Below are 12,500 nucleotides of genomic sequence, written 5' to 3' on the forward strand. Positions count from 1 at the left end.
CCCTCCTCCCCCGCCCCCTTCATTCTCCCACCTTCTCGTCTCTCCCCTTCCTTAAACCTCTCCCTCTCCCCCTCCCCCTCCCTCCCCTCATCCTTAACCCCTCCTTCTCCCCCCCCCCACCCCACCACCATTCTCTTTAACTCCCCCCCATCCCCCCTCCTCGTAATCTCCTTCATCTAAGTCCCGTAGTGGAGTTTTCTGGACCGATTCTCCTCCCTCCACCCCCAGTCCCCCCTCCTGAACCCCCCCAATCCCCCATCCCCCCTCCTTGAAGTTCTGAAGTAACGTTTTCGATTTTTTTTTTTTGAGGGGTGGGGGGGTGGGGGGTTATGAAGTTGTTGTTTTTTCACTGAAGTTCGAAGATTTAAAAAGTTCTCTCCTGAAGTTCCCGGGAAATCGTCTTAAACTTCTTTTCATCATCATTATCTTTGTTATTATCGTTATTGTTATTATTAGAATTATTATTGATATAACTATTAGTATCATCATTAATAATTGGACCATTGCAAGAGACAAAAGCTGTGTTTTTAATAACTTTATTTTTATTATTATTTTTTTTTTCGTGAGAGTCAGCTGTTTTAGGGGGAAAGGGGGTAGGAAGGGGTGGTTTATATATTTATTTATTTTTAGTTCTTGGACAGCGCAACTTATTATCATCATCATTATTATTATTATTATTATTATTATTATTATTATTATTATTATTATTATTATTATTATTATTTGTTTATTTGTTTGTTTATTAATTGTATTTTCATTTTATTTATGTATTTATCATCAAAATCGTCAAAAATCCCTCGAACTTCATCTTAAAAAGAGGATATTATCACCGTAGCATGAATAGAATAGTCTGTGCTGGGATCCGTTTTCTGTTGCAAGGGACCGGGTGGGCATCGAAGGGATGGGAAACGAGAGGGCAAGCGGGCAGAGAAGGGGGTGGGGGGGGGGGGGGGGGGGGCACCTGAGTCAATAGATTATTAGGTAGCGAGATGGGACGATGCTGGGAGGAGGTGGAGGGAGGGAGGGAGGAAGGGAGGAGGAGGATGTGGATATGGTGGGGAAAAAGAAGGAGGAGGAGGGAGAAGAGGTAGTGGTGGAGGAGAAAGATGAAAAGAAGAAGAAATAGAATTAGAAGAAAAAAAAAGAAGCAAATAGAATAATGGCAAAAAAAAGAAAAAGAAAAAAAAGAAACAAAAAAAAATAAAAATAAAAAAGTAAAAAGAAGTACAAGGAACCAAAAGCAAGAGTATGTCCGGTAACACCCCCTTTCCCCCTCTCCCTCACCTTGCCCCCTCCCCCCCTCCCCCCCCCCCCTGCCCCCCACCTCACCTCAAGCACCCGTGATATATAACTGTTATTTTTACTCTGCGGCCAAAACGGATTTTATTTTACGCCTTCCTTCGGTTGAGCTCTAAGGTCTGCTTGGGATCTGCTGTTGCTTTTATTTTCGTTGTTTGTCTGTTTTAAGTTTTTGTTATTGTTATTATTGTTGTTGTTGTTGTTGTTGTTGTAATTGTTGTTGATGTTGTTATTGTTATTATTATTATTATTATTATTATTATTATTATTATTATTATTATTGTTGTTGTTGTTGTTGTTTTTGTTAATTTTATTATTATTATTATGATGATTATTATTTTGTTATTTATTTTTTGCTAATTTCCATGCTCGTCCGTGATGCGTTTTATTTATTTATTTATATTTAAAAAAATATCCTCGCTCGTTGTTAAACAAATTTACACATTTTTCTTTCTATCTTTTTAGAGCAATGTGTCGCCAAGCAATCTGACTTTTTATTCATCAATGTTTACACACACAAAACACTTCATATGCAGTTATTTTTAATTATTATTATTTCGTTCCGCTCTGTATTAATGAAAGCGCTTACTTCATTAATACCTGCCCTGCCTGCTTTTGCTTGCACGCACCTGGCAGCAACATCAAGCAAATTAATGATATTTGGTAAGGTGGCGGGCTTGTATAGGGATGTGTAAAGAACTGATAAATACAGCAATGATAGAATTGATGAAACTATATTTAAAAAAGCTAAATGTAATACATTTAATGCTGTTGAAGGAAACGGTGCATAATGATTGAAAAAACACGGTATTAATATTAAAAGAACAATAAGAAAGACTATATATATATATATGTGTGTGTGTGTGTGTGTGTGTGTGTGTGTGTGTGTGTGTGTGTGTGTGTGTGTGTGAGAGAGAGAGAGAGAGAGAGAGAGCGAGAGAGAGAGAGAGAGAGAGAGAGAGAGAGAGAGAGAGAGAGAGAGAGAGAGAGAGAGAGAGAGAGAGAGAGAGAGAAAGACTCACAGTGAACACAAACACAAAATTTACCGTATCCTCATCTACCGAAGTGCTCCATAGTGTACAGAATCTACTGGACGGCCGTGTACTGTACTCTCTTCGCCGTCAACTCAATCTTCTTTCTTTCTCCTGTTCCTTCTGAGTGGCAGGTGTCTGTCTCAGAATGGAAAAAAATGTCCGGTTCCTTCTCGTTTTCTTTGAGGAGTTGAATGGGGAGGAGAGGGAAGGAGGAAGGGAGGGAAGGAGGGAGGGACGGGGGATGGTTGAAGAAGAGGGAGAGGGAGATGGAGGAGGGAGGGAGAGGTGAGAGGGGGAAGAGGGTGAGGGAGGAGGGAGGGAGAGGTGAGAGGGGGAAGAGGGTGAGGGAGGAGGGAGGATGATGATGAGGAGAGAGAGAGGGATAAAGGGAGGGAAATGACATGGAGAGGGAAAAAAGGTAGGTAGGTAGAATGAGTGGGGAATAATGGGGAGTGGAAGATAATCAACGCCAAACAAACAGACAAGAAAAAAAAAAACGTATAGAAAAAAACAAGAAAAACAAAAAGAATAAAGAAAAAAAAACAATAGAAAACACCAAAAGGAAAGAGAGAGAGATAAAAAAAAAAAATAGAAAGTAGAAAAAAGAACACAATTTTTCCCCCTTCAAAAAAGTTTAGAGAAATAAAATGCCCCCACTCCTTATCCTCTGTTTGCCCTCGCGAGTGCATGCAAGCAACGGGCGCAGGACTTCACATTAAACAGGTCGAGAGCACACAACACGAGGAGAGAGGGAGGGAGAGGGAGAGGGAGGGTGGGGGGAGGTAGGAGAGGGGGACTGGGGGGGGGAGAGGGGGGGAAGGTGGGAGGGAGGAGAGGGGAGGGGAGGGGAGGGGAAGGTGGGAGGGGGAGGGGGAGGGAGAGGGGAGGAGAGGGACTGGAGGGGAGGGAGAGGGACTGGAGGGGAGGGGGAAGGTGGGAGGGAGGGAGAGGTGGGAGGAGACGGACTGGGGGGGAGAGAGAGAGAGGGAGGGGGGAGGGAAGGGCAAGGTGGGAAGGAGGGAGAGCGAGATAGCGAGAGATGGAGCGAGTTAGAGCCAGAGAGCGAGAAAAAGAGAAAAAGAGAAAGAGAAAGAATGAAAGAGAAGGAGCGAGAGAGAAAGAGAAAGCGAAAGCGAGACCGAGCGAAAGAGGAAGAGTGAGAGCGAAAGAGAAAGAGTGAGAGAGAGAGAGCGAGAGAGAGAGAGTCCCATAGGAGCCAGGTAATGATGTTCAAATCAAGTTCCTCCTTTGTCTTCCTCTCCGGAGATTCTGTGCTTGCGCTGCTGCTTGAAAAGGGGGTGGGGGTGGGAGGTAGGTGGGGGGAGGAGGGAGGTAGGAGGGGGGAGGTGAGCGTGGGGGACGGGCGAGTGGTGGGTAGGGTGAGAGGTGGAGGGGAAGGTGGAGGGAGTGTTTGAGGGTGGATGTAGGGGAGGAGGGGAAAGGGAAGAGGAAGTGGAAGGGGAAGTGGAAAGGGAAGAGAAGGGGAAGAAGAGGAAGGGGAAGAGGAAGAGGAAGAGGAAGAGGAAGGGGAAGAGGAAGTAGGAAGGGAAGGGTTTTAGGTGGAGGGGGAGGTGGAGGGGGTAGAGGAAGGGGTTAGGTGCATGGGGAGCACAGGGTGGGAGAGGAGGGAGTGTATGTGTGTGTGTTCGTGTGGCAGTGTGGGTATGAGGATAGTAATGTACGTGGATTTATGTGGAAAGTGGGAGTGGATAAGTGTGTACGGATGTGGATATGGATGTAGGTGTGGGTGTGGATATGTGTGCGTATGGATGTGGATGTGGATGTAGGTGTGGATGTGGATATGGATGTAGGTGTGGATGTGGATATGTGTGCATGTGGATGTGGATGTAGGTGTGGATGTGGATGTGGATGTGGATATGGATGTAGGTGTGGGTGTGGATGTGTGCATGTGGATGTAGATGTAGGTGTGGATGTGGATATGGATGTAGGTGTGGGTGTGGATATGTGTGCATGTGGATGTGGATGTAGGTGCGGATGTGGATATGGATGTAGGTGTGGATGTGGATATGTGTGCGTGTAGATGTGGATATGGATGTTCATGTGGATGAGGATATGCGTGTGGATGTGGATATGGATATTCATGTGGTTGTGGATATGGATATACATGTGGATGTGGATGTGGAGACGAAGAGAGAAAGTGCTTATTTTTGTTCGTGTTTGTGCGTGTCCAGATGTATACTTACCAACGTGTGTGTATATTAGCTCACGTGCTTGCTTGGGTTCGCATGTGCTTTCTCGAACCTTGTGTTTATTTTTGTTATTTCAACTGAGATTGACCTACATACCCAAACCACGCGGTGAGAGACACAGATAGACGGACAGACAGATAGATAGACAGAGAGACAGACAAACAGAGGGACAGGCACACACACAGGCATCCCCCCCACACACGCACACACGCGCGCGCACACACACATACACACACACACGCACACGCACGCACGCACGCACTCACACACACATACACACACAGGCATACACACACACACACACACACACACACACACACACACACACACACACACACACACACACACACACACACACACACACACACACACACATACATACACACACAGGCATTCAGACAGGCATACACACACTGGCATACACACACAGACGCACACGCACACACACACACACACACACACATACACACACAGGCACACACACACAGACACATACACAGCCAGGCACGCAGACAGACAGACAAGACAGTTCGAGCGGCCGTGTCTGTCTAAATATAGACACATAGACATAGACACTGAAATTCCTCGACGAGCGCTGGCGGATTGTCGAAGTGGAGGGGGGGGGGAGGAGGAGGGAGGGAGTGGGGGCTGGAGGTTACCTGCTGGCACGATCCCTCGTTTTGGGGAAAGAGGGGGAGGGTGGAGGGAGAGGGGGAGGGGGGAGGGAGGGGAGGGTAGGGAGAGGGGGAGGGTGGCGTCGAGGGAAGGGAGGGAAAGACGGGGGGGGGGGAAGGGGGAGGGGGGATGGTGTTAAGGGAGGGGAGGGGAAAGAAGGGGGGGAGTTGGAAGGGAGGGGGGGAAGGGGATGAAGTTGAGGGAGGGGAGGGGGAAGAGGGGGGAGATGGCATCGAGGGAGGGGAGGGGAAAGAGGAGGGGAGGGGGAGGGGGTGGCATCGAGGGAAGGGAGGGGAAAGTGAGGGGGGTGGGGAGGGGGGTGGTGGTTGTAGGGTAAGCTCTGTTGAAGGCTGTCTTTCTCTCCTCTCCATCTTCTCTCCTCCACTCTTTCTTCAAAAACATAAAAAATAACTCCTTTTCTTTGCTTCATGTGATCGACTTTGACAAAAAGGAAACTTAAACTAATAAATAAATAAAAGATAAGAATAAAAACAAAAACTAACTCTCCTTTTCCTTTCTCCAGGTGATTGACTTTGACAAAAAGACACACACACACACACACACACATACACACACACACACACACACACACACACACACACACACACACACACACACACAGACACACACAAATAAGTAAATAAAAGATAAGAATAAAAACAAAAACTAACTCTCCTTTTCCTTTCTCCAGGCGATCAACTCTGACAAAAAAAAAAAAAAATTATATATATATATATATATATATATATATATATATATATATATATATATATATATATATATATATATATATATGAATAAAAACAAAAACTAACTCGCCTTTCCCCTTCCTCAGGTGATCGACTTCGGCTCCTCGTGCTACGAGAACCAGCGAGTCTACACGTACATCCAGAGCAGGTTCTACCGCGCCCCTGAGGTCATCCTCGGGGCCAAGTACGGGATGGCCATCGACATGTGGTCCTTGGGCTGCATCCTGGCCGAGCTGCTCACGGGGTATCCGCTGCTGCCGGGAGAGGTTAGTGATGGAGGGGGTTGGAGGTGGGGGTGGAGGGGTTCTGAGGGGGTTGGTTGGGAGGAGGGGGGAGTGGAGGGGTTCTGGGAGGGTTGGGAGGGAGGGAGGAGAAGGGGTGGTGTCATGGGTTTGGGAAAAGGATTTTTATTTTTTTTATTATTATTTTTTAATCTTAGGGGTTTTCTCGCTCTGTCTGGGTTTATCTCTCTCTCTCTCTCTCTCTTTCTGACTCTTTTTTTCTCGTTTCCTTTTACTTTTTTTCTTTTTCATATTCATCATAATTGTCATCCATGTTATCATATCATCATCATTATCACATATATGTCACTATCTTAACCTTCTTGTTAAGATAGTGATAATTGTTAAATTTCTTGTTAACCTTTTGTGTCTGTCTCTGTGCATTTTAATGATATATAAGCCTTTGATATTTAATGACCTGAAGTCCTGATTTCAAAACTGTATCATATATAGATTATAATGTTCTATACAAACCTTAAAGATGTGATAGCACCATTATGCCCAATAACAATTGCACAGCCTGCTTCCTTGGGCCGTCAGACCCCGAATGAATCCTTTCCTTCCGTTTCCCTAACTGCCCCCCCCCCCCCTCATGACCTGCCCTAACGCGTGCCCTTCCCGCAGGACGAGGCGGACCAGCTGGCGTGCATCATCGAGCTGCTGGGCATGCCGCCCGCCAAGCTGCTGGAGCAGAGCAAGCGGGCCAAGAACTTCATCACGAGCAAGGGGTACCCGCGCTACTGCGTGACGCGCACGCTGCCCGACGGCTCGACCATCCTGCACGGCGGGCACTCGCGGCGGGGCAAGCCGCGCGGCCCGCCCGGCTCCAAGGCGCTGCAGACGGCGCTGAAGGGCTGCAACGACCCGCTCTTCCTGGACTTCATCCAGCGCTGCCTGGACTGGGACCCCGCCACGCGCATGACGCCCAACCAGGCGCTGCGGCACGGCTGGCTGCGGCGCCGCCTGCCCAAGCCGCCCTCCGAGAAGAGCGACTCGCCCGCCTCCACGCTGCGCACGCCCTCGTCGTCGTCGTCGTCGCGCACGCCCTCGTCGGCCGCCAAGCTCAACACCATCGCCACGTCGGCCACCAAGCTGCGCGCCACCATCACGGACGACGGCGGCGCCACCACGCTGCACCCGCGCCACCACACCAAGCTGCCGCAGATCACCAACCCGGTCACCTGAGCCGCCGCCGCCCGCGCGGGACGCCCCTCTACGCCCAGTGGTGCGGCCTCCCCCCCGCCACGCCCGCAGGGGGCCGGGCCGCTCACATATCACCAGACCAAAGTGCAATTGTCGCAGTCTTGGGCGCGAGCACAGTGAGCAGCGGCGGGCGGCGGGCGGCGTGTGAGGCGGGACGCTCGCCCACGCCGCCCTCCGCCGCCCGCGCCGCCCACACCCACTAGTCGAGCACGGCCCGCGGGCGGCAACACCCTAGGCTTAGTGCTGTGCCGCGGCGCCCGCCCTCCGCCGCCCTCTCCCCCCGGCGAGTGCGGGGGCGGCCGGGCGTCGGCTGCGCCCCCCTCGCCCGCGGCTGGGCCGGACGGGCGCCCGCAGGCCACTCGGTTGATATTACAACTTCTCTATGATCTCGCCTTGTTCACAAAGGGCGGCGCGCGGGCGGCGGGCGGGCGGGCGGGTGTCCGGCGCGGGAGTCCGCCCGCCCTCTCTCCCCCCCCGCCCCCTCCCCCCGGCCAGCCCGCAGTCAGCCTCTTGGTTTGCAAATGCAATCAAAACCCGGGTCGCCGCCGGGGAGGAGGACTCACTCAGTTTTTTACTTAGCACAAGGGAAGAAAAGCGTTCATCCGTTCAACGAAGCTGAGAGTGTGAATTTCGTCGTTTCGGGAGAAGAAAGAAAGAAAGAAAAAAAAGAGAAAAGAAAGAAGAGGTACAGGTTACGTGAGACTAGAGTCCTAATCCGGAAGGAGCCTCTCGAAAGAAGGGCTGCTGCCATTTCTCTCTTCTCGATCTCTAAACTAAAAGCTCTGTGTAGGTCCGGGGAAGCAGAAGCGGGAGCAGGAGCAGGAGGAGAAGCGGGAAGCAGGAGCAGAAAGCAGTGAGCAAGCAGGAACCGTCGACGGTAGCGGCCGGCGCAGAGCCCCTCGCTTCGGAACCAGGCCTCGCTCGCGCACTCGAACCCGGAGTCGTCGTCCTCGGAGGGCGCGGCCTGAGGACACGACACGGGGGCCAAGACCCAAGGGGCGAGACCCGAGGGCGCGGTGGGAGGGCACGAGTGGACTGGGGATCGAGCCCTTTCGTTCTCCCTCACGCCCTTCCTCGCCCCTCCCCCTCGCGGGTGAAGTGCGCCTCGCTCTCGTGCCCCGCGCCCGCCCACGCGGAGGGGAAGCTGCGATGCCCGCTCGGGATGCCTGGTCTTCGTGCCCCGGGAGTGGAGAGCCCCCCCGCCCCCCTTCCCTGTTTCCTCCCCCCCTTTCTCCGCCTCGCCTCGCCGGAGACTCGTGGGAGACCACCAGTCATTGGCCGACTGCCCAGCCCGAATCGCCACGCCCATCGCCACGCCCACCGTCAGAGTTCACCACGCCCACCGTCAGAGGTCACCACGCCCAGATCTCCTGTCGGTGTCTCGCTAGGAGGGCGAGGTAGACGAAGAGGAAAAGGCGGTGGAAGAGGAAAAGGAGGACGAGGATAAGGAAGAAAGCAGGGGAACAAGAGGAGGACGGGGAGATGGAAGGCGAAGAAGAGGAAGAGACGGAGCGCGAGGCCAGGGGTCCCGTGCCGAGCCGAGAGCCCCCTCCCCCCTTCAGGAGAATCTCAGAGAGCGTGGGAGACGACGCAGCGGCCGTGGGGTCCGAGCGAGCGACGTCGGTGGCGCTGCTGCCGGCCACGCTGCCCAGGCGAGGGAACAGACGCTGCCAAAATACCTGGCTTCGGCAGAGCTTGGATGTGCGGCCCGGCCAAGTCACAGGCTTCTTTCTAGGCTGGGATAGAAGACACGATTGGAACTACTCTCTCTCTCTCTTTTTTTTTGAGTTACCCCTTAGAATATGTACGTTAAGACCTTCAGTTTTCCCTTGTCGGGGTTTCCCCTTGTAGGGCGAAATCCCGCTGACAAGGATGATGGAGTTTCTTTCATTTGGCATTTAAATAAATAGGGTGATATGTATGTTGAGGTGTTGCACTGCCTTATTTGCTCATATGGTATGCCTACTGATTTGTTTTGAACTCAGTGGTTTGTTAGATCTTACCTTGTAACTGTAACTAGGTTACACGCTGCAAGATGATCGCAATGAAGATCTTTCATTTTTTTATTATTATTCTCTAAATAGTATTTATTATTTTTCTTCCTTTTCTCTGACAATCGTGGCTGTCTTAGCGCCTGCCAAAGTTTCATTGCATCTTACGGGTTAATCAGTCATTATGTCAGAAGTATTAGTGTTGAGTGCAAGGTGTGACTTCGAGCATATGCAGACTGCCACAAGGACCTGCAGAGAAGCCAGCCCGGCCAGAGTGCGGGCGAGTGTTGAGGCTAAAACATTGGCTTGTATATGTCGACTTTGGTATCTTGAATCTTAATGTAAATTGGCTTTGGAAGTCGGAACCTTTTTTTTTGTCCAATTTTTTTTTTCTCTCTCTCTCTCACATAAAGACATAGAGTTCATTTTGTGTGAAGATGCTGTAGTTAATTTGTTTTCTCTTTTTGTAAGAAGTGCAATATTTTGTAGGAAAAATGAAGAAAGGACGGCACATTACGTAAAAAAAAAACAATAAAACTTTTTTAGGTTTGCATGTCGAGCTCCTTGCGGCGAACTCCCTCGGGGCAGCTGGAGGTGACGCAACAAACTCTAGCCAATTGGTCAGACTTCGAAACATGTTTAGAACGAGTCCTGACGCTAAAGTCATTGGAGCCTGCTGTGTCTGCCTTGCCCTGGGACGAGGGAGCCGTGTAGAGAGGGTGTGTATGAGCTGTGGTGGTGTACTAGTTGTAGACAAGGGCCTTGGGTAGCCATATTGTGCACTCGGAAGGGACGACAGACAGACCGACCATTCACGAGCACGAACAGGCCGCGTGGAACAATGAACAGGACACCCCTGTCACCCCCCTTAAAAAAAAAAACACTCACAAACCCGGAAATGGTTAGACACCGTCCAGTCACAGACACAAGATTTTTCCCCTTTTAAAAAAAGACAAAAGTGACAAAAGAATACTCTCTGTCGTGGGACGCAGGTCAGCAATGAAATAAGGGAAACGAAATGCATTAAAACTCAACAGTTTGGACCGAAAAAAACAATACTAAATTAGGGACAAAACAATGACATAGACATTGGCACAGTCGCCTTGCTGAAACCGGAGAGACGAAACGAGACAGCAAAAGAATGAAAACGAAAACAATACGACTTTGGTTACTGGAAGAGTGAGAATCATAGCAGAGCAAGTGATAAAGAAATGAAATTTTACGATAAACACATATCAATGAACAAATGACAAGGAAGAGAAAACTTAGGAAAACAAAAGCAAACAAGAATAGGTACCCTTAAAGCGCAAGACAATATTGCTCATAAGAAGCAAACATCTTCAATGGTTATGTAAAATAGGCCACTTAACGCACTGAGGCATGACTGGTAAACCCAAGAATTGGCAATTTATCAAATCTTTATTTTGGGCCGTGTTCTCATTTCATTCTCGATCTTTTACCTTTTTTAGAAATGTGAATTTGATTTGAATTTTTTTTTTTTTGGAGTTGAAAGAAAAACTCCGAAAGCTAGACAAAATTTTGACGCAGTTCTTATAACTGATATAAGAAAGTTATTTTGTGTTCAGAAATCGATAAAGAATTTTTACATTTATTTACATTAAATAAAACATTCATTAGTGCTTTCCACACATCTCGACATATAGTTATATCTCAATTTGATATTTATAGCTCAGTGTACTGTTTCTTTTTCATTCACAAATATCAAACTAAGTACAATGCTCTTGTTACTTCGTTTTTCCACTCTTATCAAATTCTTTCCGCTGTTCTTTAATTCGCTCTTGAACCTCTCATCCAACTCATCAGGTTTGACATGCTTCCTTGCTCTACAAAGGTATGATCAGACGGACAATCAAAATAATATATTATTAAGAGTTGGATTTTCCCCCTCTAGTGAGTATTTCAATTCCCTCTATTGTGATATTATTCGTTTTTCTGATGTATTTTTCTTTCTTTTTTTGTTTTTATTAGTCCGTGTTCATTCACGTTGTCGAATTCCGTTTTCTTTCGTCTTGTCTTTGCTTTTTTTCCGCGCCAAATTTGAAAAAGTCTTATTTCTCTTCCGAAGGACATGCCTGTCTCCCTCTCTCCTCTTCGTCCTGTGTCTGACTTTGCAACAACACTGACCAAAAAATGACGTGCTTGGTAATGAATCTAAATTAATTAGTAGGACGAATAAATGTTAATAAGATGATGTAAAAGCAGGGGTCCCAACCGAGGTAACGTGCACATATATTAAGGGCTTTCGGCTGTGTACATAAAGAAATAAAAAAAAGATTTACTGGTCACAAATGTACATAGACATCGTGCTGCCAGAGCCGCTCTCTCTCTCCGTCTGTGTTGTGTTTCAGGCAAAGTTTTTTTTTTCTTTTTTAAAAGTAAATTAAAAGTAGGAAATGAAAAAAGCGACTCATCTGATTTTTTTCTCTCTCTTTGCGTTCGTTTCCGTGGACTCTGGCTTCCTTTTCCCGCCATCCGTCATCCGAGTCAGTCTCATGAATCCTCTTTCGTTATTCATAGCTCTTCATCATTTTTTATTATCATTTTTATTTTGTCATGTCAAGCTTTATCAACGTCTCGCCAATCCATAGCGTCAAACCAGCATTACTGTGTAGTTTGTAGCATATCGTCATGTGATATAAGCCGGAAGCCGAAGTCAGAGTCAACATCAGACGAACGATATCTGTTTCTCGTGTATCTTCTGCATATTTTATTTATTATTATTATTTTCAAGCACTCATTTGCCCCATCCCGTATATCCTAGATGGAAACAGCAATTTTATTGTAATTGTAATGATTGTCAATATTTTGAAGTATCCTTTATATATCATATTTTTTTCGGTTTTGAAAAAAAACAAGAAATGTCAAAAGCTGTTTCCGTCAACCGTACAGGGTGACTCAAAATTTTCCTCTTAGGCTATGGCAAGAGGGAGAAAACAGACCTGTGTTTTGAGGTCTGTGTTGCTTTCCCTCTCGCCGACTTGTATTTACATAATGTACACACGCTGTAAGACATTGTAATATAGATGTCGAATATAGT

At 47.9% G+C, this 12,500-nt stretch overlaps 1 protein-coding gene across 1 annotated transcript in view; it reads left to right on the plus strand.

Annotated features, from left to right (window-relative positions):
• LOC113802456 (dual specificity tyrosine-phosphorylation-regulated kinase 2) overlaps positions 1-12,500 on the plus strand; it is a 241,096-nt gene that overhangs the window by 228,016 nt on the left and 580 nt on the right. The window contains exons 2-3 of the mRNA XM_070124250.1: positions 6,054-6,233; positions 6,873-12,500. The exon at positions 6,873-12,500 is cut by the window's right edge and continues 580 nt beyond it. Of these exons, the coding sequence (XP_069980351.1) occupies positions 6,054-6,233; positions 6,873-7,433 (741 nt within the window). The 3' untranslated portion in view covers positions 7,434-12,500. The remainder of the gene's footprint in view (positions 1-6,053; positions 6,234-6,872) is intronic.

This window comes from Penaeus vannamei, chromosome 8 (assembly GCF_042767895.1).
Source record: "Penaeus vannamei isolate JL-2024 chromosome 8, ASM4276789v1, whole genome shotgun sequence".
In the NCBI taxonomy this organism is placed as follows: Eukaryota; Metazoa; Arthropoda; class Malacostraca; order Decapoda; family Penaeidae; genus Penaeus; species Penaeus vannamei.